Source organism: Capra hircus, chromosome 5 (genome assembly GCF_001704415.2).
Source record: "Capra hircus breed San Clemente chromosome 5, ASM170441v1, whole genome shotgun sequence".
In the NCBI taxonomy this organism is placed as follows: domain Eukaryota; kingdom Metazoa; phylum Chordata; class Mammalia; order Artiodactyla; family Bovidae; genus Capra; species Capra hircus.
In genome coordinates this window covers 105,705,162-105,728,522 of record NC_030812.1, presented here as the reverse complement: position 1 = coordinate 105,728,522, position 23,361 = coordinate 105,705,162, and the positions used below count along the sequence as shown (strand labels likewise).

Here is a 23,361-nt window from a genome sequence, read left to right as displayed (position 1 = left end):
GGTAAACTTAAAACCAGGGGAAAAAATGTATATACATATTGTTGCGCAGCAGCAGATCTCCGAAACTTTTTCATTTTGCAAAACAGAAACTCTGTACCCAGCAACTCCCCGCCTCCTCCCCGCTCCATCCCCTGGTGACCATCATTCGACTGTCTGTCTCTATGACTTTGGTTGCTTTCAGACGTCATAAACGTGGAATCACAGCATATTTGTCTTTAGTGACTGGCTTACGTCACTTAGGATAAAGTGTCAAGGTTCATCTCTGCTGTATAATATATAGACACCATGTTCTGCTTATCCATTCATCCATCCATGGACACTTGGGTTGCTTCTACCTCTTGGCTATTGTGAATAATGCTGCTGTGAACAGGGGTGTACCCACATGTCTTCGAGACATCGCTTTCAGTTCTTTTGGCTGTATATGCAGAAGTGGAATTGCTGGACCATATGGTAGTCCGATTTTTTTAGGGACATCCATACTGTTTTCCCTAGCTGTTGTTCCCACTTTACGTTACAGTGCACAATATTTTGCATTCTTTTGCCCCTTTGTGGTTTAACATAGAACAACCCTGATACTTGGTCCTCACTTTTGGCTTCCCAGTGCCATCTTGGGCCTTAGACCCACAATCAGGGCCTGGTCACTGAGCTCTCACAGGGTGGGAAGCTGAGGGTGATGGACTGAAGATGACCTGCCCTTGCCCCGCCTACCTTCTGCCTCACTCTGCTCCCTGGGGTCCCTGGCCTTTTTCTTTGAGCTCCTGAGCTGCGATGGGCAAGAAAGGAGGAGCACCCAGTTCCGGGGGTGGTGCTCCCTGGGTGTCCTGCCCCACATCTACACATTCGTCCACTGATGCCCTGGTGGTTTTTGCCCAAACAGGTCCAACGGGCGCTCCTCCAAGCGGAGCCTTGGAGGGCAAGGCCGGCACCATTACCTCCAACGAGTGGGGCTCTCCCAACTCCCCCGAGGGGAGCAACGTCTCTGGGGGCAGCCAGGCCTTGGACAAGCCCATCGACAATGACGCGGAGGGCGTGTGGAGCCCTGACATTGAGCAGAGCTTCCAGGAGGCCCTGGCCATCTACCCGCCCTGTGGTCGGCGCAAGATCATCCTGTCGGATGAAGGCAAGATGTATGGTAAGGAGGCTGTTGGGTCTGGGCAGCCGTACCCCTGTTCAGGGTCGAGTCACGTTCCCACCAAGTGATGGAGGGGTGTGACTTCCTGGGACTTCTCCCAGGTGGACGCTGCTTTATTCTGTCTGGACTCCTAAGGGATGGGAGGATCTTGGAGGAGATGCCCGTGGACAGATGTGGAGGTTGGTAAGAAGGTGGTGGGGGAAGACTTGGGAAAGTGGCAGAATATCCCCCCAGGGCAGGCTGGGAAAATCCCTCCAGCCGCCCCCCAGGCAAATGCCTGACCTTCTCCCAGCTTCCCACGTGTGAAGGGTGTTAGGAAGATGTCCTTGCTCATCCTCTCCCTCCCTCCTTCCCCCAGGCAGGAGTCTGTTGTGTACCAGCTGGGGTGGGGCAGATCTAAGCCCTGCTCGGTGGGGGCGGTGGGGGAGGTGAGCATACATGTAGCCGTACACAGGGAAGATGGAGTGTCCCCAGAGAGGACAGTGATCAGGAAGGCTAGGTCTTCCTGAGCCATTAAGATTGGGAACATGCTCAGTGTCCAGCAGCCGGTGGGCTGAGCCATTCTCCTGGGGCTGTGTTGACTTCTGTGACTGTGTATTGTTTTTTAAACTTTTCATGTTAGATTGGCATATAGCCGGTTAACACTGTTGTGATGGTTTCAGTGCACAGCAGAGTGGCTCAGCCGTACATATACATGTATCCATTCTCCCCAGATTCCACTCCCATCCAGGCTCTGTCTTGACTTTTGGGTGGAAGATACGGTACATAGGGAAGCAAGTTCAGTTCAGTTCAATTGCTCAGTCGTGTCCAACTCTTTGCGACCCCATGGACTGCAGCACGCCAGGCCTCCTTGTCCATCACCAACTCCTGGAGTTTGCTCAGACTCATGCCCATTGAGTCAGTGATGCTATCAACCATCTCATCCTTTGTCGTCCCCTTCTCCCACCTTCAGTCTTTCCCAGCATCAGGGTCTTTTCCACTGAGTTGGCTCTTTGCATCAGGTGGTCAAAGTATTGAAGCTTGAGCTTCAGTATCTGTCCTTCCAATGAATATTCAGGACTGATTTCCTTTAGGATTGACTGGTTGGATCTCCTTGCAGTCCAATGGACTCTTAAGAGTCTTCTCCAACACCACAGTTCAAAAGCATCAATTCTTTGGCATTCAGCTTTTTTTATAGTCCAACTCTCACATCCATCCATGACTACTGGAAAAACCATAGCCTTGAAGGAAGGCTTTGGGGAAGCAGAGCAAATAGTAACAGCCATTGGGAGGCTCAGCTCAGCCATTGGAAAGTCCCCCAGGACACCCAGCTTGAGACATGGGTCTTGGGCAGGCAAGAGAGTCTCTGTGACTGACAGAAGCCTTCCAGCCCCCGTGCTGTGATTCCCAGGAAAGGAGGTGCTTCAGGGTGCTGCTCCCTGGGTCGCCCTTTGCCCTCAATGAGAGGGCTCCAAGCCAGATGCCCTTCCCCAGCACAGATGCTTTGTCAACTGTGAGGGGCCCTTAGGGGCTGACCCAACTCATCTCCTAGGCCTTCTGTAAGAAATCACCACAAATTTAAGGGGTGCCTTAGACAAAGAAATGTATCCTCTGGAGGGTCAGGAGGCCAGAAGTCTGAACCCAAGGGGGTCTGTAGAGTTGGATGTGTGCTATGCCTCCCTCCTGGCTTCTGGTGGCAGCTGGCAGCCCTGGTGCCCTTGGCTTGTGGCCACATCACTCTCGTCTCTGACCCTGTTGTCACATGGCTGTCCTCTCCAAGTCTCTGTGTGTCCTGCTCTTATCAGGACACCAGACATCGGGGGCCCACCTTAATCCAATGTGAGCCCAGTCGTGTCTGACTATATGACCCCATGGCCTGTAGCCCACCAGACTCCTCTGCCCGTGGGATTTCCCAGGCAAGAATACTGGAATGGGTTGCCATCTCCTCCTCCAGGGGATCTTCCTGACCCAGGGATAAAACCTGCGTCTTCTGTGTCTCCTGCATTGGCAGGTGGATTCTCTACCACTGAGCCCCCAGGGAAGCCCTATATTCAGTATGCCCTCATCTTAACTAATTATGTCTGTCAAGACCTTGCTTCTTGATGAGGTCACGTGCTGGGGTTCCAGGTGGACATGAATGTTGGGGGGACACTGTTCAATTCAATTCAAGTGACCAAACCCAAAGCTTCTTACTCACTGGCCTGGGGTGCTGCGGAGCCACACAGCTCTGCCTCCTTTACCCTTCTCCTGCACCTCACCTGTGAGGACAAAGGACTCATCCCCTGCTTGTTGTGGAAGCAAGGTCCTTTCTGGACCCCAGGTCTGCTCCTCGGTCAGCAGTTGAAGCAGCTCATCCCTCCTTACTGGCCCCTCCGCCGTGGCTCTACTCAAGCCCTGTGTCAGCCCCTAGGCCGCCCTGCCTGACCCCTGTTTCTAGTGGCTGCTTCTTACCTCTGGTCCCTGCAGAGGCTTCGTGGAGGGGGCAGCACTGTGCATGGAGCATCCGTGGGTCCAGATGGGGCTGCTTCATGGAGGCTTTGCCTGTGGAGCTGGGGAGGAAGGGTCTCGAGTATCTGGGGTGCTTCCCACTGCTCAGTGGGAGAGTGGGGTGCCTGCTGGTCACGAGCTGAGGGGTGAGGGTGAGAAGAGGGCAGGGTGTGCAGGGAGGGGCAGGTGGGTGGCTGGAGAGCTGGCAGGTCCCTGGTGGGACTGTGATGGGTTCCTGGGGAACCTGGCAGGATTTCTCTTCCTGCTTTCAAGGGACAGAGGGCCTGGCAAACACAGGTGGGCAGAGGCGCTCAGCATGGGGAGGAAGTTGAGGTCACTGCCGTGTGGGGAAGACCCCAAGGGATTGCAAACCATGGAGAGCCAGCAGACAGTGTTTGAGGGCCGCTGTGGACCAGCTGTTCCTTTGTGTATGGTGGTAAAGTATACGGAACATCAAATTGACCGTTTTAACCATTTTTCAGTGTGCAGTTCAGTGAAATTAAGTACATTCACATGGTTGTGTGACCATCCCCACCATCCGTCTCTAGAATTTTCTCATCCTCCCAAACTGAAACTCTGTCCTCCTTAAACACTCACCTGCACCGCCGCCCCACCCCCCAGCCCCTGGTGCCCGCCATCCACTTTCTGTCTCAGTGTCTGTGACTCCTCTGTGGACCTCACATAAGTGGGATCACACAGTGCTTGTCTTCCTGTGTCCGGCTTGTTTAAATGACCGTCGTGTCCTTGAGGTTCCTCCACGTCGTACGTAGCGGGTGTCAGAACCTCCTTCCTTTGGAAGACTGGGTCACGTTCCGTCATATGGATGGACCCCGTGGTGCATAGCTGTTGACTCAGTTGACAGACGTTTGGGTGAACGCTTCAGTTTATTCAATCGTTTAGTTCAGTTCAGTCACTCAGTCGTGTCTGACCCTTTGTGACCCCAAAGCTCAGCACGCCAGGCCTCCCTGTCCATCACCATCTCCCGGAGTTTGCTCAAACTCATGTCTGTTGAGTTGGTGATGCCATCCAACCATCTCATCCTCTGTCATACCCTTCTCCTCCTGCCTTCAACCTTTCCCAGCATCAGGGTCTTTTCAAATGAGTCAGTTCTTCATATCAGGTGGCCAAAGTATTGGAGTTTCAGCTTCAGCATCAGTCCTTCCAGTGAATTTCCAGGACTGATTTCCTTTAGGATGGACTGGTTGGATCTCCTTGCAGTCCAAGGGACTCTCAAGAGTCTTCTCCAACACCACAGTTCAAAAGCATCAATTCTTCGGCTCTCAGCTTTCTTTATGGTCCAGCTCTCACATCCGTACATGTCTATTGGAAAAACCATAGCCTTGACCAGACCGACAGTCGTTATGGGTGGCTATTTCTATCTCTGTTCACATAGAGAGATATCGGGGTTGGGAGACTTGAGCTTAGTCCCCTGGCGATGCGACTGAGGCAGGGTTTGGGAAAGGCAGGCACACTTTCAGCAGGCAGGCATACTTTCAGCAGGCCCGGGGGTGGAATTCTCTTTGGCAGGAGGGGAGCTGATGGGCGGGGGAAGCAGGATGAAGACAGTGGCTCACTGTGGGTCTTGCTGGTGTCCCTTGTGGCCCTCCTTCCCGTGTGCCCAGAGATAGAGAGGGGCTGAGGGTGGGGGGGCCACCCAGGAGGAGGAAGAGGAGAGGGGCCAAGGAGGCCAGAGCTTCATAGTGACCGTCTTTGGTGGGGAGGGGTGAGTAGGGAGGGTTTACAGCCTCTGTAGATGCAGAGAGAGAAGCTCAGAGAGGCTGAGTCCCTGAGTCGCTCAGGTAGTAAGTGGGGGCTGGGGGAGGTTTGCTCAGCGCTCCCTGTCACCCCAAGTGGCCCTGGTGAGCTCTTCGAAGCCAGTTCAGCTCCCGCTTGGCCCCGGCTCAGGTGGGTCAGGCTCTGGGCAGGGGGACCGGAGGGGGGCCTCCCCCCATCCCTGCAGAGTCTGGTGACCAACCCAGCCCCCACAGCACCTGTCCTCCTCGGGTACACATCCTGCCCGGGGCCCAGACGCTGGCTTCTCCCAGCTCCCCGTCTCCTCTTACAGGCGCGGGGGCTGAGCCAAGGTGGGGCCTCGCCGGGGAGTGGACGGGGCTCTCTGCCCGAGTGAGTGGCCCAGCTGGGGGGTATATATAACTCTGAGCTCAGGCCTAGGCGTGGGATGGGCCCCAGGCCCAGGGGGAGGGGGAGAGGGACCTGCTGCCAAGCTGACTCAGACCTCGGGCTGCTCACCACCCTCTTAGGCTCCCGGACCCATTCTTGCCACCCTCTGTGCCCCTGCCCCATCTGAGCCCTGGGCACCCTGGAGGGCTCCTCCCCTACCCCCCTAACCCCCGACTCTGCATCCAGAGTCCTCAACCTGGCTTCCAGGTGGGCAGCTGGCTTCTCAGGCAGGAAGCGCAAAATGCCCAGAGGAATATCCGAGACCTGGAGTCTCTGAGGATGGGGGTTCAGGCCTGCCCCCAGCCCAGCCCATGCACACCGAGAACAGGACCGCCGATTAGGGTCAGACAGACATGCAGGTGACACTCGGGTGCAGGGACCTGTCTATGCCGAGCCTCCCCTGGGCGGGGGCTCCCCTTCCCCGGCTCACGGCAGCCTTTGTTTTTGCCCCGTCATGGTGTGACCCTCACCCTGGCGCTGCTGGTCACTCTGACCTCCTTGCCCAGCCTGGCTCTGGCCCCGTGGGCAGGTGGTGGGAGGTGAGTCTGGCCCCAGTGGCCTCACTCTCCCTCCGGCTGCTGTCTTGCTCCTGTACTTCCTCCTCTCTGCCCACCAGGCCCCTCACCTTCTTGGATGCTGCTCTGAATCTCCCAAGTGTCTGTGTCTGCCCTCCCCCCGACCCCTCTTTCTCCCGGGTCTCCCTGGGTGCCTCGTGGCCTGTTAGCCGTCAGGTGGTTCTTATCCAGGAACAGCCCAGGCTGGGGCCATGGTCTCTGTTCTTGCCAGCTTCATGGTTGAGGGAGATGCCGGAGGAACATCTTTTTAAAGAAAACGGATGGCGCTCATGTTGGGTAGAGGAGTCAGCCAGGGGCTGGCTTACCTTGGGAGCTTTCTGGGAGGAAGTGGGGCTTGGCTGGGTGGAGGAGGGCCGAAAGGAGTGATCCTTGGCCCAGAGGTGGAGACTAGCTGTGTGGGTTTGGGGGCTTCCCTGGGGATCTGGGCAAAGCACTGTGATCAGGGCCCATCCGAGATGCTTGGCATGCTAAGTTGCTTTAGTTGTGTCTGACTCTTTGAGACTCTATGGATCGTAGCCCACCAGGCTCCTCTGTCCATGGGATTCTCCAGGTAAGAATGCTGGAGTGGGTGACCGTGCCCTCCTCCAGGGCATCTTACCCAAACAAGGATGAACCTGCGTCTCGTATGTCCCCTGCATTGGCAGGCGGGTTCTTTACTACTAGCACCACCTGGGAGGCCCTCATCAGAGGTGACTAGTAGACTGGACCTGGGTGGGGCTCTGGTCACTGCAGGGACGGCACAGGTCAGGAAACCTCAGTCGACTTCTGCCCGCTTCCTTGTGATCCTTGGACCCTCCGCCGCTCTGTGCTGTGTGTCTCCCTCATCCGGCCTGGGTCCTTGGCCTCCTGTTTCTGGAGGCTTGACGATGGGCACCTCTGCCCACATCCGCTCTGTCCAGCGGCCAGCGTGGCCTCGGGCATGTTGTGTACCTCTTCTCAGCGTCAGTTTCCTTACTTGAGAAATGGGGAGAGTAATAATACTGCCTTTGGGGGGGTTGGTTTTATTTATTACTCATGTATTTTCATTTTATTGCTCATATATTACACATATACTCACATTACTCATGTGAACAGCCAACTCGTCATATACTTTATTGTGGGAAAATACACAGAGCTTAATATGTACCATCCGGACCCTTTTTAAGTACGCCGCTCAGTGGTGTTAAGCACACGTACAGTGTCGGGCAACCATCCTCACGGACGTCTCCAGAACTTTTTCCTTTTTCCCAACAGAAACTGTACCCATTAAGCAGTAAATCCCTTTCCTCCCGGGCCCTGATGGCCTCTAATCTATTTTCTGTCTTTATGAATTTGCCTATTCTGGGAACAGCTATGACAAACCTAGGCAGTGTATTAAAAAGCAGAGCTATCACTTTGCCAACCAAGATCTGTATAGTCAAAGCTATGGTTTTTCCAGTAGTCAGGTATGGATGTAAGAGTTGGACCATAAAGAAAGCTGAGTGCTGAAGAATTGATGCTTTCAAACTGTGGTGCTGGAAAAGACTCTTGAGAGTCCCTTGGACAGCAAAGACATCAAACTAGTCAATCTTAAAGGAAACCGACCCTGAATATTCATTGGAAGGACAGACGCTGAAGCTGCAATGCTTTCGCTGCCTGATGCAAAGAGCCGACTCATTAGAAAAGACCCTGATGCTGGGAAAGATTGAGGGCAGGAGGAGAAGGGGGTTACAGAGAGATAAGATGGTTGGAGGCATCACTGACTCAGTGGACATGAGTTTGAGCAAACTCCAAGAGATAATGGAGGACAGGGAAGCCTGTCTATGGAGTTGCAAAGAGTTGGACACGACCTAGTGACTAAACAATAGCAGCAACATCTTGGGTTCATCACGGTAGTGGAATCATGCAGTCCTTGCACTTCTGTGCCTCAATTATTTCTCTCAGGACAGTACCTTCAAGGTTCATCCACGTTGCAGCCTGGGTCAGAACTTCGTTCTTTTTTTTTTTAACTGCTGAACAATTCCATTGAACTCCATTGTATGGCTGGACCACATCTTATTGATCCATTTAAGCTATTAATTTATATGTGGGTATTTCTACCTTCCGGGTATTGTGAATAGTGTACACATGGGTGTACAGATAGCTCTTTAAGACCCGGCTTGCAGTTATTTGTGGTGTGCACCTAGAGATGGAATTGCTGGCTCGGGTGCCGATTCTGTTTAATTTTTTGAGGAGCTACCAGATTACCTCCCACAGTGGCTGCACCAGTTTGCATTCTACCAGCAACGTACAAGTGTTTTAATTTCTTCACATCTTGGCAGCACTTATTTTCCGTTTTTCCCCAGTAGCCATTCTAGCGGGTGTGAGGTGGTAGCTCATGGTTTCACTTGCATTTCCCTGAGGTTAGCGAGGGCTTCCCTGGTGGCTCAGAGGTTAAAGCATCTGCCTCCATTGCAGGATCCCTGGGTTGGGAAGATCCCCTGGAGAAGGAAATGGCAACCCACTCCAGTATTTTTGCCTAGAGAATCCCATGGACGGAGGAGCCTGGTAGGCTACAGTCCATGGGGTCACAAAGAGTCGGACACGACTGAGCGACTTCACCTTACCTTACCTTCACCTAAGGTTAGCAATGCTGAGCACCTTTTCATGCTCTTGTTGAAAGACGGCACAGTCTTTGGTGTCACTGCGGGCCGAGAGGTGCCCAGTGAACGGGCTGCAGCACTTGTGGGGGACCTCTTCCCTGCCTTGGAAGAGCTCAGATGACTTGAGCCCAGGGAGCCACAGAGCCTGTGCACCAGGCTTGGAGGCGGGAGTGGGCATGCCCACCTAGGCGGTGGCCTTGAAGGTGGGGTTGGATTTCACCAGAAGTCCGAGAGCCCTCCAGGGACAATGGTGGTGACAGCTCGGATGTCAGGCCTGAAAAGTGTCTTCTCCACAAATAGCCTTCTCCTCCAGCTGCAGGTGTTTATAGCTTCAGTTGACCCCTGGCCAGAGCGGCCCCCAGGCCAGGCCATGTGCATGGCGGGGGGGGAGGGGCTGGCCTCCTCCGCAGCCACCCACTGCAAGAGTGAAATGTCAGCTCCTCTAAAGAGCTCCCTCCCTGTGAGGACTCTGCTGAATATCTCCCTTTGCTTCAAAGGGGAAGCTCAAGCCCTTTTCAACTTTGAAAACTAGTTTTCAGTTCAATTCAGTCGCTCAGTCGTGTCCGCCTCTTTTGCCACTCCATAGACTGCAGCACGCCAGGCTTCCCTGTCCATCACCAACTCCCAGATTTTGCTCAAATTCATGTCCATCGAGTCGGCGATGCCATCCAACCATCTCATTCTCTGTCATCCCCTTCTCCCATCCTCAGTCTTTCCCAGCGTCAGGGTCTTTTCCAGGTCTTTTCTGGTTACTCAGGTAACCAGAGTTTCAGCTTCAGTATCAGTCCTTCCAGTGCATACTCAGGACTGATTTCCTTCACGATGGACTGGTTTGATCTCCTTGTTGTCCAAGGGGCTCTCAAGAGTCTTCTCCAGCACCATGGTTCAAAAGCATCAACTCTTCAGCAGTTAGCATTCTTGATGGTCCAACTCTCACATCCATACATGACTAGTGGAAAAACAATAGCTTTGACTAGAAAACTAGTTCTAACAGGACTGTATTGTCAATATTAGCAAAAACAACTGTCTTTTCGACCTTTCTTAATGGACATAAACTTTGAACATGTTTATGGCCCAGGGGGAGGAGGGCTGGTGCAGGGAGGGGATGAGACACACAAAAGGCCTGTCCCAGACAGGATTTACACATGGCATAAAGGTTCATGAGGGGCTTCCCTTATAACTCAGTTGGTAACGAATCTGCCTGCAGTGCAGGAGACCCGGGTTCGATCCCTGGGTTGGGAAGATCCCCTGGAGAAGGAAATGGCAACCCTCTCCAGTATCCTTGCCTGGAAAATCTCATGGACAGAGGAGCCTGGTTGACTGCAGCCCATGGGGTTGCAGAGTCGGGCATGACTGAGCGACTAACACTAACACTAACTGAAGGTTCATGCGTGGCTCATGTGTGACTGAGGAAGAGCCTGGGGTGACTGGCAGGACACGTGTGACTCCAGGTGTGGGCTTCAGAGTCGGGGGTGGTCACTTGGTGTGGCCGCTGTCCATGAGATTTTGCAGGCAAGGATACTGGAGTGGGCCGCTGCATTGGGAGGGCCCACCTTTAGCCTGAGGGTCAATCCCTATGGCTGTCTTTGCCCATGGAGGGTGGGGTCATGGGTGTGAGCTGGGTGGGGGCTTTGGGCACATGTCCTCTGACACATGGACCACCTTCTGGTGGGGTGTCCTTTCCAGCCCCACCCAGACTCTCTCTGGGGTTGGCCAAGGTCACTGCCAGACTGCAATGCCCAGCTGCCCAGCTGGCCTCCACTTGGTCCAAGCTGGCCTCCCGCTGCCCCAGTCTGTGATCTCAGCCCCCGGAGGGGGTTTGCAGCTGGGGGCAGAGCTGGGACAGAATGTGGGTCTCCTGTCTCCCCACTGACTCATCTGGATTTCCTATTAGGTTCCCTCTGCCGTTGGGCTTCCCTGGTGGCTCAGAGGTTAAAGCGTCCGCCTGCCATACGGGAGACCTGGGTTCGATCCCTGGGTCAGGAAGATCCCCTGGAGAAGGAAATGGCAACCCACTCCAGTATTCTTGCCTGGAGAATCCCATGGGCGGAGGAGCCTGGTGGGCTACAGTTCATGGGGTCACAAAGAGTCGGACACGACTGAGCGACTTCGCTTCACTCCCTCCGCCGTTGCTTTTCTCTGCTGCCTTCACTGTGGCTTAGCGGCTTTGCACACTCCCTGGCTCTCTCTGCTGCTGCCCAGGCTCCGGGGTCCTCCTGGCATCCCCATAACCTCAGGCACATTGGCTCCCACATCCCTGGGGGCCACTGTCCAGGAGAGAGTGAAAGTGGGGGGACGGGCTCTTGGCCTAGATAGTTGGCTGTCCCTGCAGGACCCGGGCAGGGTCAGGGCAAGGGACAGTAAGCCATCACTAAGGACTTCACGCAGAGGCCTGGGTGGTGGTGGGGGAACTGGTCCAGAAAGGTGGAGTAGAGTGGTCTCGGGCAACTCCCAGACCATCCATGGGGAAGAGGAGCCATTGTGAAGCCCTGGGTGTGGCCTTAGAAAACGGATGTTCCATGGCCCTGGGTCAGTAATAAGCCATGTGACTCTGAATAAATCATGTCCCCTCTCTGGGCCTTAGTTTCTTCTCACTTAGGCTACATAGGACCCCTGGGGCCACCTGGTCAGTCCTCTCACTCTTATGTTAAAGAGAAGTTAAGAGATCGGCTCTAGGGACTTTGCCGTGTGGTCCAGTGAATAGGACTTCCTCCTCCTAACGCAGTGGATGCAGGTTTGATCCCTGGTCACGGAACTAAGACCTCACATGTGACATGGCGTGGCCAAAAATGAAAAAAAAAAAGAGAGAGAACCAGACTGCTTGGATTCGATCTCAACCACGGTCTTGCCTGTGATGTAAACAAGCCTGTAAACCTCTCTGTGCCTCGATCTCCCTGTGGTTGGAATGGAAGACAGAACAGCTGCCCCAGGAGGGCAAAAGTGTGAACGCATATAGAGCAGATACTGTCTTCTCTCTGTATGTGTACAGGTTCCTGTGTGCTCCATAAGCATTCATTATTATTACTATCATCACAAAAATAAAAGAAACTATAGCGGTTCCCTATGTCTGTATAAAGTCTGGATCAGATGCCAGCTGGTCTGGAGGCAGTAGAATGGCCAGGTTGACCTCGGGAGGACCTCAGGGTGCAGGAAGGAAGCTGCTTGTCCCCCTTGGCTCCAGACACCCAGAGACACCTGGGGCTCCACTGCCACCCCAGGATCCTCCACTGCTGATCAGCACAAAGGGCCTGGCTGGGGTATGGTCTGAGAGGGGCCGGCCAGGGAGAGGGAGGGCGAATCTCCCCAGAAGGAGAGAAGCACAACTTGAAAAGCACAAAGACAGCCGAGCCAGCCTTGGACCCCTGGCTCCTCTGGCCCCACTGCTGGCCTCGTGCCCAGGACCAGGAGGCCTGTCTGGAGGCAGAGCTCCTGGACCCCATAGCAGAGACACAGGTGGTTCTAGAGCTGGGTAGGGCTCTGTCTTCAGGACCTGGGGAGTCTCTATGATGTGGGGAGAAACGGTCTCAGCCAGGGGTGGGCAGGGGCCTCCTGGCTGCTGTTTAACAGGGCTTCCCAAGTGATGCGGTGGTAGAGAATCCGCCTGCCAATGCAGGAGATGCAAGTTCGATCTCTGGGTTGGGAAGATTCCCTGGAGGAGGGCATGGCAACCCACTCCAGTCTTTTTGCCACGGACAGAGGAGCCTGGCGGGCTGCAGTGCATGGGGTCACAAAGAGTCGGCCACGACTGAGCACGCACAGCAGTAAGGGAGGTGCCACTATGTCCAGGCCAGGAGGCCAGGTGGGGAGTGACCTCCCGCAGTCGGAACAACTTCTTTGCCAGGCCCGGAGCCACTTCTGAGTGGCTGAGCCAGGACTCGAACATGGGCGTTAACCCTGCATCTGCTGTGCCCACCTGGGTGAGATGCTCCATCTGCCTGCGCTTCTGTGGGGCAGGTAGTGCATTTCCAGTGAAGTCAGTGAGGCTCACGTTTCAGGGCCCTCACCTGCCTGGGCCCCTTCCAGGTGCCTAAACTTTTAATTTGTATATTTATGTGTAAACTTCCTTTTACTTATTTGGCTGCACTGTGTGTCTTGAAAGATCTTAATTCCCTGACCAGGGGTTGAACCTGGGCCCTAGCAGTGAAGAGTTGACTCATTGGAAAAGTCCCTGATGCCGGGAGAGATTGAAGGTGAGAGGAGAAGGGTGCGACCGAGGATGAGATGGTTGGATGACATCACCGACTCGATGGACCTGAGTTTGAGAAAACTCAGGGAGACGGTGAAGGACAGGGAAGCCTGGCGTGCTGCAGTCCATGGGGTTGCAAAGAGTCAGACACCACTGAGCGACTGAACAACTAGCAGCTAGCAGTGAAAGCACAGAGTCCTAACCATGGGAATTTCCGAAACTTTTTAGTTTTAATTAAAAATTTAAAATAGCTTTATTGAAATCTGATTGACGTGCAATAAATGACACATATTTGAAGTGGACAGTTTGGTAGGTTTGACCATGTGTCCACCTATGGAGCCATGACCACCATCAAGAGAATGAGCCCATCCTCACCTCCAGAGGGTCTGAACCTAATTCTGTGTGTGGTATTTCTAAATTCCTTTTCTCAAAGAGAGCCCCACAGTTTTTATATGCTTTAGGCCCCATGGAAATCTGGATTTGTTTCTGCCCTGAGAGGCTCAAATGAGACCTGGCTAGGAGAGCACTTTGAGAATGATGCCAGACTCATCGAAAGTGGATTATCTGCATGTTTTTTTCTTCTTTAATTATTTTTTCTATTTACTTATTTTATTTTTAATTGGAAGATAATTGCTTTATAGTGCTGTTGGTTTCTACCTTACAACAACGTGTATCAGCCATAAAAAATATTTTTTTGGATGTGGATCTGGTTTTTGAAGTCTTACTGAATTTGTTACAATGGTGCTTCTCATTTAGGTGTGGTTTTTTGCCTGTGAGGCATGTGGGATCTTAGCTCCCCCGACCAGGGATCAAATCCACACCCTCCTGCATTGAAGGGAGAAGTCTTAACCGCTGGACTACCAGGAAAGTCCCTATTTGCACTTAAAATTTAACTCACTTTTCCCACAGAAGGTGTGACCAATGTCAGATCATCCATTTAGCAAGCATTTACTGGGCGCTTGCTCTGTACAGCACTTTTCTTAGTTTTAGGGATAAACAGGAGATTTCTTCCTGTTGGGAGTCAGGGGTGGACGGGCAGTTGGGGGGTTTGAGGGGGTGACCTCAGCTTTCAGTGGGTTGTTTAGGAAACACGTCCCCCCCTCTAGTGGCCGCTGAGCCAAAGTTGCCTTCGGGACGTGAAGATGAGGGAGTGGGCCTCGAGGGTCTCTGAGCAGAAGACCGGACATACAAAGACCCTGAGGTGGGAAGGCCTGGCACGTCCAGCAAAAGCTCAGAGCCTCAAAGGTTGGTGGTGTGGGGTGAGGGACGGACTGAGCTGGGGATGGGTGGACAGATCCTGGGGGAGCCTCTGGGCTGTTGTAGGGATTTGGACACTTTCTAAGCAGGCAGGTGGGAGCCCCTGGAGGGGGCTTGAGTTTTAATAGCATCACAGTGGCTGCTGTGTAGAGAATGGACTCAGAGCAGGGAATTCAGCCAGGGAAGGTGGTAGCTTGAACTGTGATGGTGGTGGATGGGGGAGAAGGGGCTGGATTCCAACCTAGGTTGAAAACAGAATCATCAGCTTTTGCTGGCAGACTCGTTCATTCATTTGACACAGAGATGCCAAGTCTGGGGATGCAGACCTGAAGGGAGGTGTGGTCCCTTCTTCTTTGATGCTAAGAATCTAGCGGGAAAAGACAGACCCAGAAGTGATGGGCTGCTGCCCTTATGAGGGCTGAGCTGGAGCAGCAGGAGAACCGGATCCCGGATGCTGACCAAAGGGTCCCCATCGGCTCCCCCACTGCTGGCACCATGCCCACCGGCACCAGGCTCAGCCTCGGGGCCCCAAGGACCTCCACCCCGTCCACCCTCTGTCCCTGAACTGTTGGCACTGGACTCTTCTTGTGGGCCTGGAGCTCGTTTGATTAACAGGAAGGGAGACTGAGCTCCTGAGAACTGCAGTCGAGCCAGAGTCCAGGTCTGTTCCCAAGTCTGTACAATCCGGACACGTTTGAATGACGAGCCTACGGCCGTCAGGGCCCAGGTTTTAGATGAGGAGGCTGTGTGAGGGTCCAGAGGGAAGTGAGCAGTGAGCCCCCAGAGCTTGTCTGTGGAGCTGCCAGGTTGCAACCTGGCTCCTCGACTCCTAGCCCATGACCCACTTCTCTGCTGTTCCTACCTGCAGCATGACTGCCTCTGGTTAGACGTGGAGTAGGACTGTCTCACGTCCATTGGACTGCCTGCGGAATACCTTTCTCTGGGAAGCTTTGAGAAGGGGCATGGTGCTGGACCGTGGGCTTAGAGAGATCAGCCCACAGGCAGTGTCCCCAGGGTCTGGACCTCCCCCTCTTTCCCTGACACAGACAGGTTTGTGCTCGTAGGCTGGCGAGTCTTCCTGGCAGACAAGACCTCCTGAGGGCGGCTCTTGATTCAGCCTTGGCAGTGGGGAGAGGTCAGCTGGGAGACCCGCGTGGCCTTGGCTGGGTGCCCTGGTTACCACCCAGGTGGCGGGTGGCCTGCTTGTTTCACTGCCCCCCTGCATCAGCAGCTTCTCACCCCCCGCAGGCCTCCTGGCTCAGCCAAGCCCAGAGGACTGGGCTGGCTGGCGACTGTGCCCATAGGTGGAGAAAGGAGGTCATCACTCCCGCTCAAACCCTCTCACCCTCCGTCTCCCCCAGTGCCCTTCTTTGTGGTCTAATCCTACCAGTGGTCAGTGCAGCTCAAGGCTCACCTGGCCACCCAGCCTGATCTGGGGCCTCGTCCTCAGCATACGGCGTGGGCCCCGTTGGATGCAGGCACTGGGCCGTCGTCTGGCCACACAGGTGGTGAGCTCCTGGAAGGCAGGGAGCCCTCATCCTGATCTCATTTATGACCATGGAGGACACGGGGTCCTGCGGCATCTCCTCTAGGAGGCTGGGCCGGCAGGAAGCACTCGTGTGACCTGGTGATGGTCTAGCAGGAGCCCTGGAGCTGAGTCCGGGTCAGGGCCGCGGGTTCCCCTCCAGAGACGCTCCTTGCGTCCCATGTGCCCTCTGCTGCCCACAGACAAGACAGACACCCTGTCCGGTCCTGCTCTTTCGTGGAGGTGGTGGGGACCGAGGGAGCTGTCTGGAGCCAGGGCCAAGGCAGGGAGGCCCCAGGGGAGGCATAAGCAGAAGTGACTGCCAGGCTGCAGGTGAGGGGAGGCTCCGGCTGGGGGAGTTTCAAGCTGTGTGCCCACCAGCCGGAGACCCATGGCCCTGTCACCATGTCTTCAGGTTACCGTCCCCAGCAAGGCCTTGGCTCCCTCCTGCTGCCTGGAGACCCCTGGGATCTAAGGAGGGTGGGGGGGGGCAGGGGCCTGCAGAATCATCACCCCAAGTGCCGGGCAGGTGGGCAGAGGTGAGGGCTGGGGTCCCTCGGGCCCTCCCACTGAGAGGCTGCTGTGTCTCTGCAGGTCGGAACGAGCTGATCGCCCGCTACATCAAGCTCCGGACAGGGAAGACCCGCACCAGGAAGCAGGTGGGCCCTGGCGCGGGTGCCCTGGCACCAACGGTGGCTCCCTGGGTGGGCCTGGCCCTCTGCGGGGCCGAGTGTGGGCTCTGGGGGCCAGCTCGGGAGGGATCCTCCACTGAGTGTGCCCCAGACGGTCGGTTTCCCTGGGGTCCCTGCCACCATCACTGGGAGGAGAGAGACCCCTCCCCTACTTCTCCTGGCCAGCAGGAGGACCTCACTTCTGTTTAGCGGGGAGGGCAGAACCGAGCGCCCATCGGTGATGGATCTTTCATTCATTCAGTCAGTCTGTGATGTGGATGGAGGGCTGTGGCGGGTGGAGGGCCAGGGGGAACCCCGTGGGGAGTGGCCTTCAGGTAGAAGGCAGGAACAGGAGTCCCTTTTCCTGCCTCAGGTGTCCAGCCACATCCAGGTGCTGGCTCGGCGAAAAGCCCGTGAGATCCAGGCCAAGCTAAAGGTAAGACAGGGATGGCGGTGGGAGCAAGGGCCCAGGGCTCAGGAGGGCTGGCCTCTGGGACTTTGGGCTCTTTTCCCAGGAGGAAAAGCCTTTCTATGGTTTTCAGGACTGCCCGTGGAGCCAGCGGGCTTCAAGGCGCTGAGGAAAGTGGGGTCCAGCCTGTAACCTGTCTCCCCCATCCAGCAGAGGACACTGACCACTGACTGGCAGCCGTGTGTGTGTGTGTGTGTGTGTGTGTGTGAAAGGCCAGGTTCAGCATCCTGGGAGGCACAGTCCCGTCTCTTGCTGTGCATTCCACCCCCCGCCCAGCTCAGAGGGACGGTGCATGCCCCAAATCCCATGGCTAGGGCAACAGGATTGACCTCCAGGCCCCTTTCCTTGAGGACCCCTCAGCCCCTTACTGTTTGAGGGTGGCGGGGCCTGGGAGGCACTGCTGGGGAGAGGGGTTCCATGCTGGAGGAGGGGCTGGTGGAATTCTTCCCACCCCACTCTCTGGGAATGGAGGTTCCTGTCCCTCCCTGGATCAGCCCCACCTTGCAGGCCTGGACGGGTGACTGCTCAAGGGGGCCAGCCCTGGTGGGAGCCCCCTCCCCGTGGGACTCAGGCCTTCTGGACCCCAGAGCCAGGGCCCCTTGGGTGACTACTCCTCCCGTGGAGGAGCCAGCATTTGGGCCTTAGATCAGACTAGTAAATCCATGGACATTAAAACAAATTTTTTTTAATTTTAATTTTTTTGACTGTACTGTGCGGCTTGTAGGATCTTAGCTCCCCGACCAGCAATTGAACGTGGGTCCTCGACAGTGAAAGTGCAGAGGCCCAACCACTGGACCACCAGGGAACTCCCCACAGACATTTTTTTAAAGCAGTGGAAGCCTTTCTGCTTTATTCCTAACTGAATTATCACTGATACAATGTCAGAGGAGCTGCTGTGGTCAAAGTTAAGTTGGCGAGGGGTGGGCTAGGGACTCCTCCTCTACGTCCCTCTCAGGCCCCACGACTCTCGAACCTGAGAACATACGAGAACCCAGTTTCAAAGCCCCTGGCCTAGAGGACCACAGAGGACCCCTCTGGGACTGCGGCCCTTGACCCTGACACTGGAGCCTGGAAGGCGTGGGTGGGAGGCCACAGGAGGCTGCCCCCGCTGCCCACCCAGCCGTCCCCGCCTCCCACAGCTGCGGCCCAGCCCTCGCCCCTTTGCCCCCAGGACAGCTGGCTGGCCGCAGCTGCTGGTCCCTCCCTCTCACGCTGGCACGTGTACCCGGACACCCTCAGCCCTGGCGCCCACTTCCTCCCCGCTCTACTCTCTGGCTGCCCTGTGACTCCATGGGGCCCAGCAGGGGACCTGATGGAGAGTGGAGTGTCCAGGCTTCTGTTTAGAGCTGTTGAGGGGAGCTGTTGATTCCCAAGGGGCCCAGCTGTATGGCCCACATGTGCTGGAGAGACTGAACCTGTCCCTGTCCATAGACTTTGATGAGGGGCCAGTAACAGCCTCAGTGGACCACCAGACAGGCTTCAAGGGGAGCCACTGGTCCTTTAAGTAACACACACATTTTCCTGCGTATGCACTTAGGGGAGAATTTGGTCTGAGGATTTTACCATATTCTCCAAGGGGTCTGGGGCCCAGGGCAGTTAAGCTCCTCCGTGGGCAGCAAGGTCAGGTGGAAATCTTTGGGTCACTGGCCAGGCTCTGCCTGGGGGCACTTGGCTGGGTCATTCACCTCAAGCTCTGCCAGCTTCCCTGCCTATAAATGACAGGGTTAATCAAGGTGCTATCTGAGGTCCCCTCCAACCTCAAAATTCAGTACCAGGTCACTGATGTCACCACCACCCACCCCCCACCACTCCCCCCGATTCCTATTCCACTTGCTGGTCCCCGGCTGTTCATTAGGCCAGCTATGAGAAAGGAGTACAGGTCTCTGACCTCGGGTTGGAGCCATCCAGCCTCCCAGTGCTGTTGTTAACAAGGGTCTGTTAACAGAGCCTGTACCTGGGGTGCTGCCCCATCCAAGTCCTGAAGGGAGCAAGCCTGGGTGATGCTCCTGAGACCCCCAGAGTCCTTGCAGAGAGGCAGCCTGATACTTTGGTTAATAAGGATCGCCTTAGAGCAGGATCCAAGATTGGCCCCAGAAGGACAGTGGGCTCGGGTGCCCACCACTCAGTGTGGCCTCTTGCCCCCTCCGTGCTGGAGACGGGGTTGCCCTCAGGTCCTGACCTGCCCTGTCCTCAGTCTGCTCAGCCCCTGGGCCTGCAGAGGTCAGAGGTCATGGATGGCCTGTCCTGGACCCACTTCGCAGGGCACTGGCCTGTGACCCCTGTCAACACCCGGGTCCCCTAAATTCTCTGAGCCTCAGTTTATCTTAAAATGGGGGTGTGACAAGTCCTGCCAGCCTCACAGAGATCCTGTGATGTTCAGAGCCAAAGTGAGACAGCATTCTTTACTTTCTGGGGGCTGTCTGGTGCCCTGGGACTGTAAAGGTCCCTGAGAGTCTGGGTAGAAGGGCCTGGCCCCACACTGTGTCCTACAGGGTGCCGGGCTCAACACTCGGACCTTTGTAATGCCACCCACTGGGCGAGTGAAGTCACAGCAAACCCAGCTGTGAGCTGTGAGGCCCTCCCTCAGCAATCTGCTTGCTTATCATTCAGGACAGATTTGGGTCACCAAGTTGGTGATTAAATAAAGGGCCCACATATTTTTCCCATTTAAAATAATCCATCATAAAGATACAGGATTTCTAATCACAGCTCCTGAGTTGACATAACCCAACGTTTTAGCCCCAGTAATGCTGCCTGTACCAGCCCACTGTCTGTATGTATGGTCTTATTTCCGATCCATATGGACTTTTTTGGAATACAGGATGTTGTCTTATTGCTTGAGAGGCCCTTCGGGGTTGGGGAGCTCAGATTGGGACCATTGGCTTAGACAAGTATTAACAAGGATTTATTATAAGCAGATGATACTGCTGATTCATTCAGAGCCTGTGCTGGGTGAGCCCAATTTTGGGGGAGGGTCTTTGGACTACAGAGGACAGACAGTCACATTCTGACACATAAAAGGCTCAGGAGCTGTGGGTGCCCATGGTACAGTTGACACCCATAGGCCAGGTCTGAGACAGGGACCACTGGTCCATGTGACCGGAGATGACCTCTGCTGAGCATATTCCTACATCCTCTCCCATGAGCCAGGTGGGGCCCCAGACACCGTTGGTGTGGAGGTGAGCGAGGCCTGGGTGGTCTCTGTTCACAGGTGTCCCTTAGGTTGGTAACAGGAGAGCTGTGGTCTGGCAGGTGACCTTCAAAGTCTCTTTATTTTTCTTCGAACTTTAAACTTTTTAGTTTGCATTGGGGGTATAACTGATTAACTGGAGAAGGCAATGGCACCCCACTCCAGTACTCTTGCCTGGAAAATCCCATGGACAGAGGAGCCTGGTAGGCTGCAGTCCATGGGGTCGTTACTAGTCGGACACGACTGAGCGACTTCATTTTCATTTTTCAGTTTCATGCATTGGAGAAGGAAATGGCAACCCACTCCAGTGTTCTTGCCTGGAGAATCCCAGGAACGGGGGAGCCTGGTTGTCTGCCGTCCATGGGGTCGCACAGAGTCGGACACGACTGAAGTGACCTAGCAGCAGCAGCAGCAGCAGCAGCATAACTGATTAACAATGTTCTAGTAGTTTTAGGCGGACAGGGAAGGGACTCAGCCTTACATATGTATGTATCCATTCTCTTCCAAACCCCCCTCCCATCCAGGCTGGCACACAACCCTGAGCAGAGTTCCCTGTGTTATGCAGTAGGTCCTGGTTGGTTATCCATTTTGAATACAGCAGTGTGTACCCATCCATCCCAAACTCCCTACTGTCTCTTCCCCCTGGCAGCTGTAGGTTTGTTTTCTGTGAGTCTCTTTCTGTTTTGTAAGTAGGTTCATTTGTATCATTTCTCTCTAGATTCCACACATAAGGGATGTCATACAACTTTTCTCCTCTGTCTGACTTACTTCACTCAGTATGGCACTCTCTAGGTCCATCCACTGTTGCTGCAAAAGGCTCGATTTCGTTCTTTTTAACGGCCGAGTAATATTCCATTGCATGTATACACCACATCTTTATCCATTCCTCTGTTGATGGACATCCAGGTTGCTTTCACGTCCTGGCTGTTGTAAACAGTGCTGCAGTGAACACTGGGGTGCACGTATCCTTTTCGATCATGTTTTTCTGGCTATATGCCTGGGAGTGGGTCAAAGTCTCTTTAAACGCTAGTGTGACAGGCAGGCCAAGTGTCCCCTTTGACAGATGAGGAAAGGGATCAGAGCCACCCAGTGACTTACTCAGAGTCACAGGGAAGGTTGACAGCCCTGCAGGAGCGGGAGCCTGGTCCTGGGGCCTCTCCTGGCCTGCCAGGGTGCTTGCGCTGAGGCCTCCCCCCAATGTCTCCCCAGGATCAGGCAGCTAAGGACAAGGCCCTGCAGAGCATGGCTGCCATGTCGTCCGCCCAGATCATCTCCGCCGCAGCCTTCCACAGTAAAATGACCCTCACCCGGGGCCCAGGCTACCCAGCGGTCTCAGGGGTAAGTGGAGCTGCCTGCAGCCAGAGGCTGGACCACCCTGTCCTTCTCCCTCCTCCCCCTTCTGAGGAGACACGGCGCTGGCCATGCCAGAGTCCTCACCTGAGTCTTCTCAGGGAAGGAGGGACCAAGGACCGAGGGCCGTGCAGGTGTTGGACCCGCCCTCTAGGGGCCTTGGCAGGGACACAGGCCGAAGCCACGCCATCAGATGGCCGGCCTGGGGGCTCTGCAGAGTTGGCCTGGTTTCCCGGTGGCGCTAGTGGTAAAGAACCCGCCTGCCAGTGCAGGAGACATGAGATCCCTGGGTTCGATCCCTGGGTGGGGAAGATCCCCTGCAGGAGGGCATGGCAGCCCACTCCAATACTCTTGCCTGGAGAACCCCATGGGCAGAGGAGCCTGGCGGGCTGCAGGTCATAGTAAACAGTGGGGTGTGACTGAAGCAGCTTAACATGCACACGTGCAGAAGAGGCAGCCTAGGCCCCAGGCTGTGGGGCTGCACTGGCCAGTCCCCAGTAACCCCCGCCCCCACTTGGCCTCATGCCCCTCCCCCTCAGGTGTTCCTCCCAGGTGGAGGCTGACGTCCCAGAGCAAACTCGTCTTGAATGTGAACTTCTTGGCCTGAGAACGGGTCTCTCGGCCTCTCTAAGAACAGTCCAGAAAGGCCCCTCCTTCCCAGGGCTGTGTCCGCATAGGGTTTTCCTGGCTGTTGGGACTAATGCACCAGCCCAGGCCCGAGAACAAGGGGCCGTCTGGCGAGCCTCCCATCCGGCCGGCGTTCAGTGTGCCCAGAGGCCTCTAGTCCAGCAGGGCATTGAGTAGACAGGACGACAGGACCTGGGGTGTGCCCACGTGACTTTGGGGCGCTCAGATCTAAGCAGGATGCCTGACTCCAGGACTGTTGGGGGCCATGCTTGGCACCGTCACAGAGGGCTTGTCTCAGGGAGGAGATGGGAGGAGCCGTGTCTGTGAGTCTGGGGGCTTCTCCTGGGAGCCCCGCACTGGGGGATGTTCCCGGGGCTGGGCTTCCTGGATGCATTCTCTGGGAGGCCATGCTGCCTGGATGGAGGCAGGGGTGTTAACACCCTCCCTAGCCCCCGGGCCCAGGCTCCAGCCTCCCTTCCAGCTCTAGGGCCCCTGCCATATCTGACTCCACAATGCCAGCCGTGCCCACGGGGCTCTGCTGACCCCGTGCTTTTACCTCCTCAGTTTTGGCAAGGAGCTCTGCCAGGCCAAGCCGGAACGTCCCACGAGTGAGTATGGCCTCTGATTGCTCCCTGGGCTGCACTTGAGCCGGTGAACCATTCTGTTGACCCTGGCCACAGGGTGGGTGGGCCACAGGGTGGAGTCAGCGTTTCCGGGTGGCCCTGTGCTTAAGGATGGTGCACCCAGCTTTTGCCAAAGCCCTGGCCTGTCCTGGGTGGAGCAGGGCCTGAGCTCGGGACCCGAGGGGAGGAGGCTGGCCTGGGTGGGAGGGAGGGAGTGATGGGTTTGCCCAACAGACATGCTGCTTCCGTGGGCCGGCCAGAATCCTGAGGGAGCAGGAGGCCAGAGTCCTGACCCCCCGGGCTGCCTCACAGACAGCGCTGGGGCCTGACCGAGGCTCCAAGGCTGCCCCGGGCTCACGCGTCCTCTCTTGTCTCCTGCAGTGTGAAACCTTTCTCCCAGCAAACCTACACTGTCCAGCCGTCACTGCCTCTGCCAGGTGGGTGGGCAGGGTCTGACCTCCTCCTGTGTCACACTTTGGCTCCTGTCCCGGTCCCAGGCCCTGACAGCT

At 55.6% G+C, this 23,361-nt stretch overlaps 1 protein-coding gene across 2 annotated transcripts in view; it reads left to right on the top strand.

Annotated features, from left to right (window-relative positions):
• The window catches only part of TEAD4 (TEA domain transcription factor 4), a 63,394-nt gene that overhangs the window by 30,818 nt on the left and 9,215 nt on the right, over positions 1–23,361 (top strand). The window contains exons 2-7 of one of the 2 annotated variants that reach the window (XM_018048627.1): positions 878–1,132; positions 16,517–16,581; positions 16,967–17,029; positions 21,462–21,590; positions 22,794–22,837; positions 23,234–23,289. In XM_018048627.1, coding sequence (XP_017904116.1) covers positions 878–1,132; positions 16,517–16,581; positions 16,967–17,029; positions 21,462–21,590; positions 22,794–22,837; positions 23,234–23,289 — 612 coding nt within the window. The remainder of the gene's footprint in view (positions 1–877; positions 1,133–16,516; positions 16,582–16,966; positions 17,030–21,461; positions 21,591–22,793; positions 22,838–23,233; positions 23,290–23,361) is intronic. The other variant, XM_018048628.1, reaches the window with a different exon arrangement.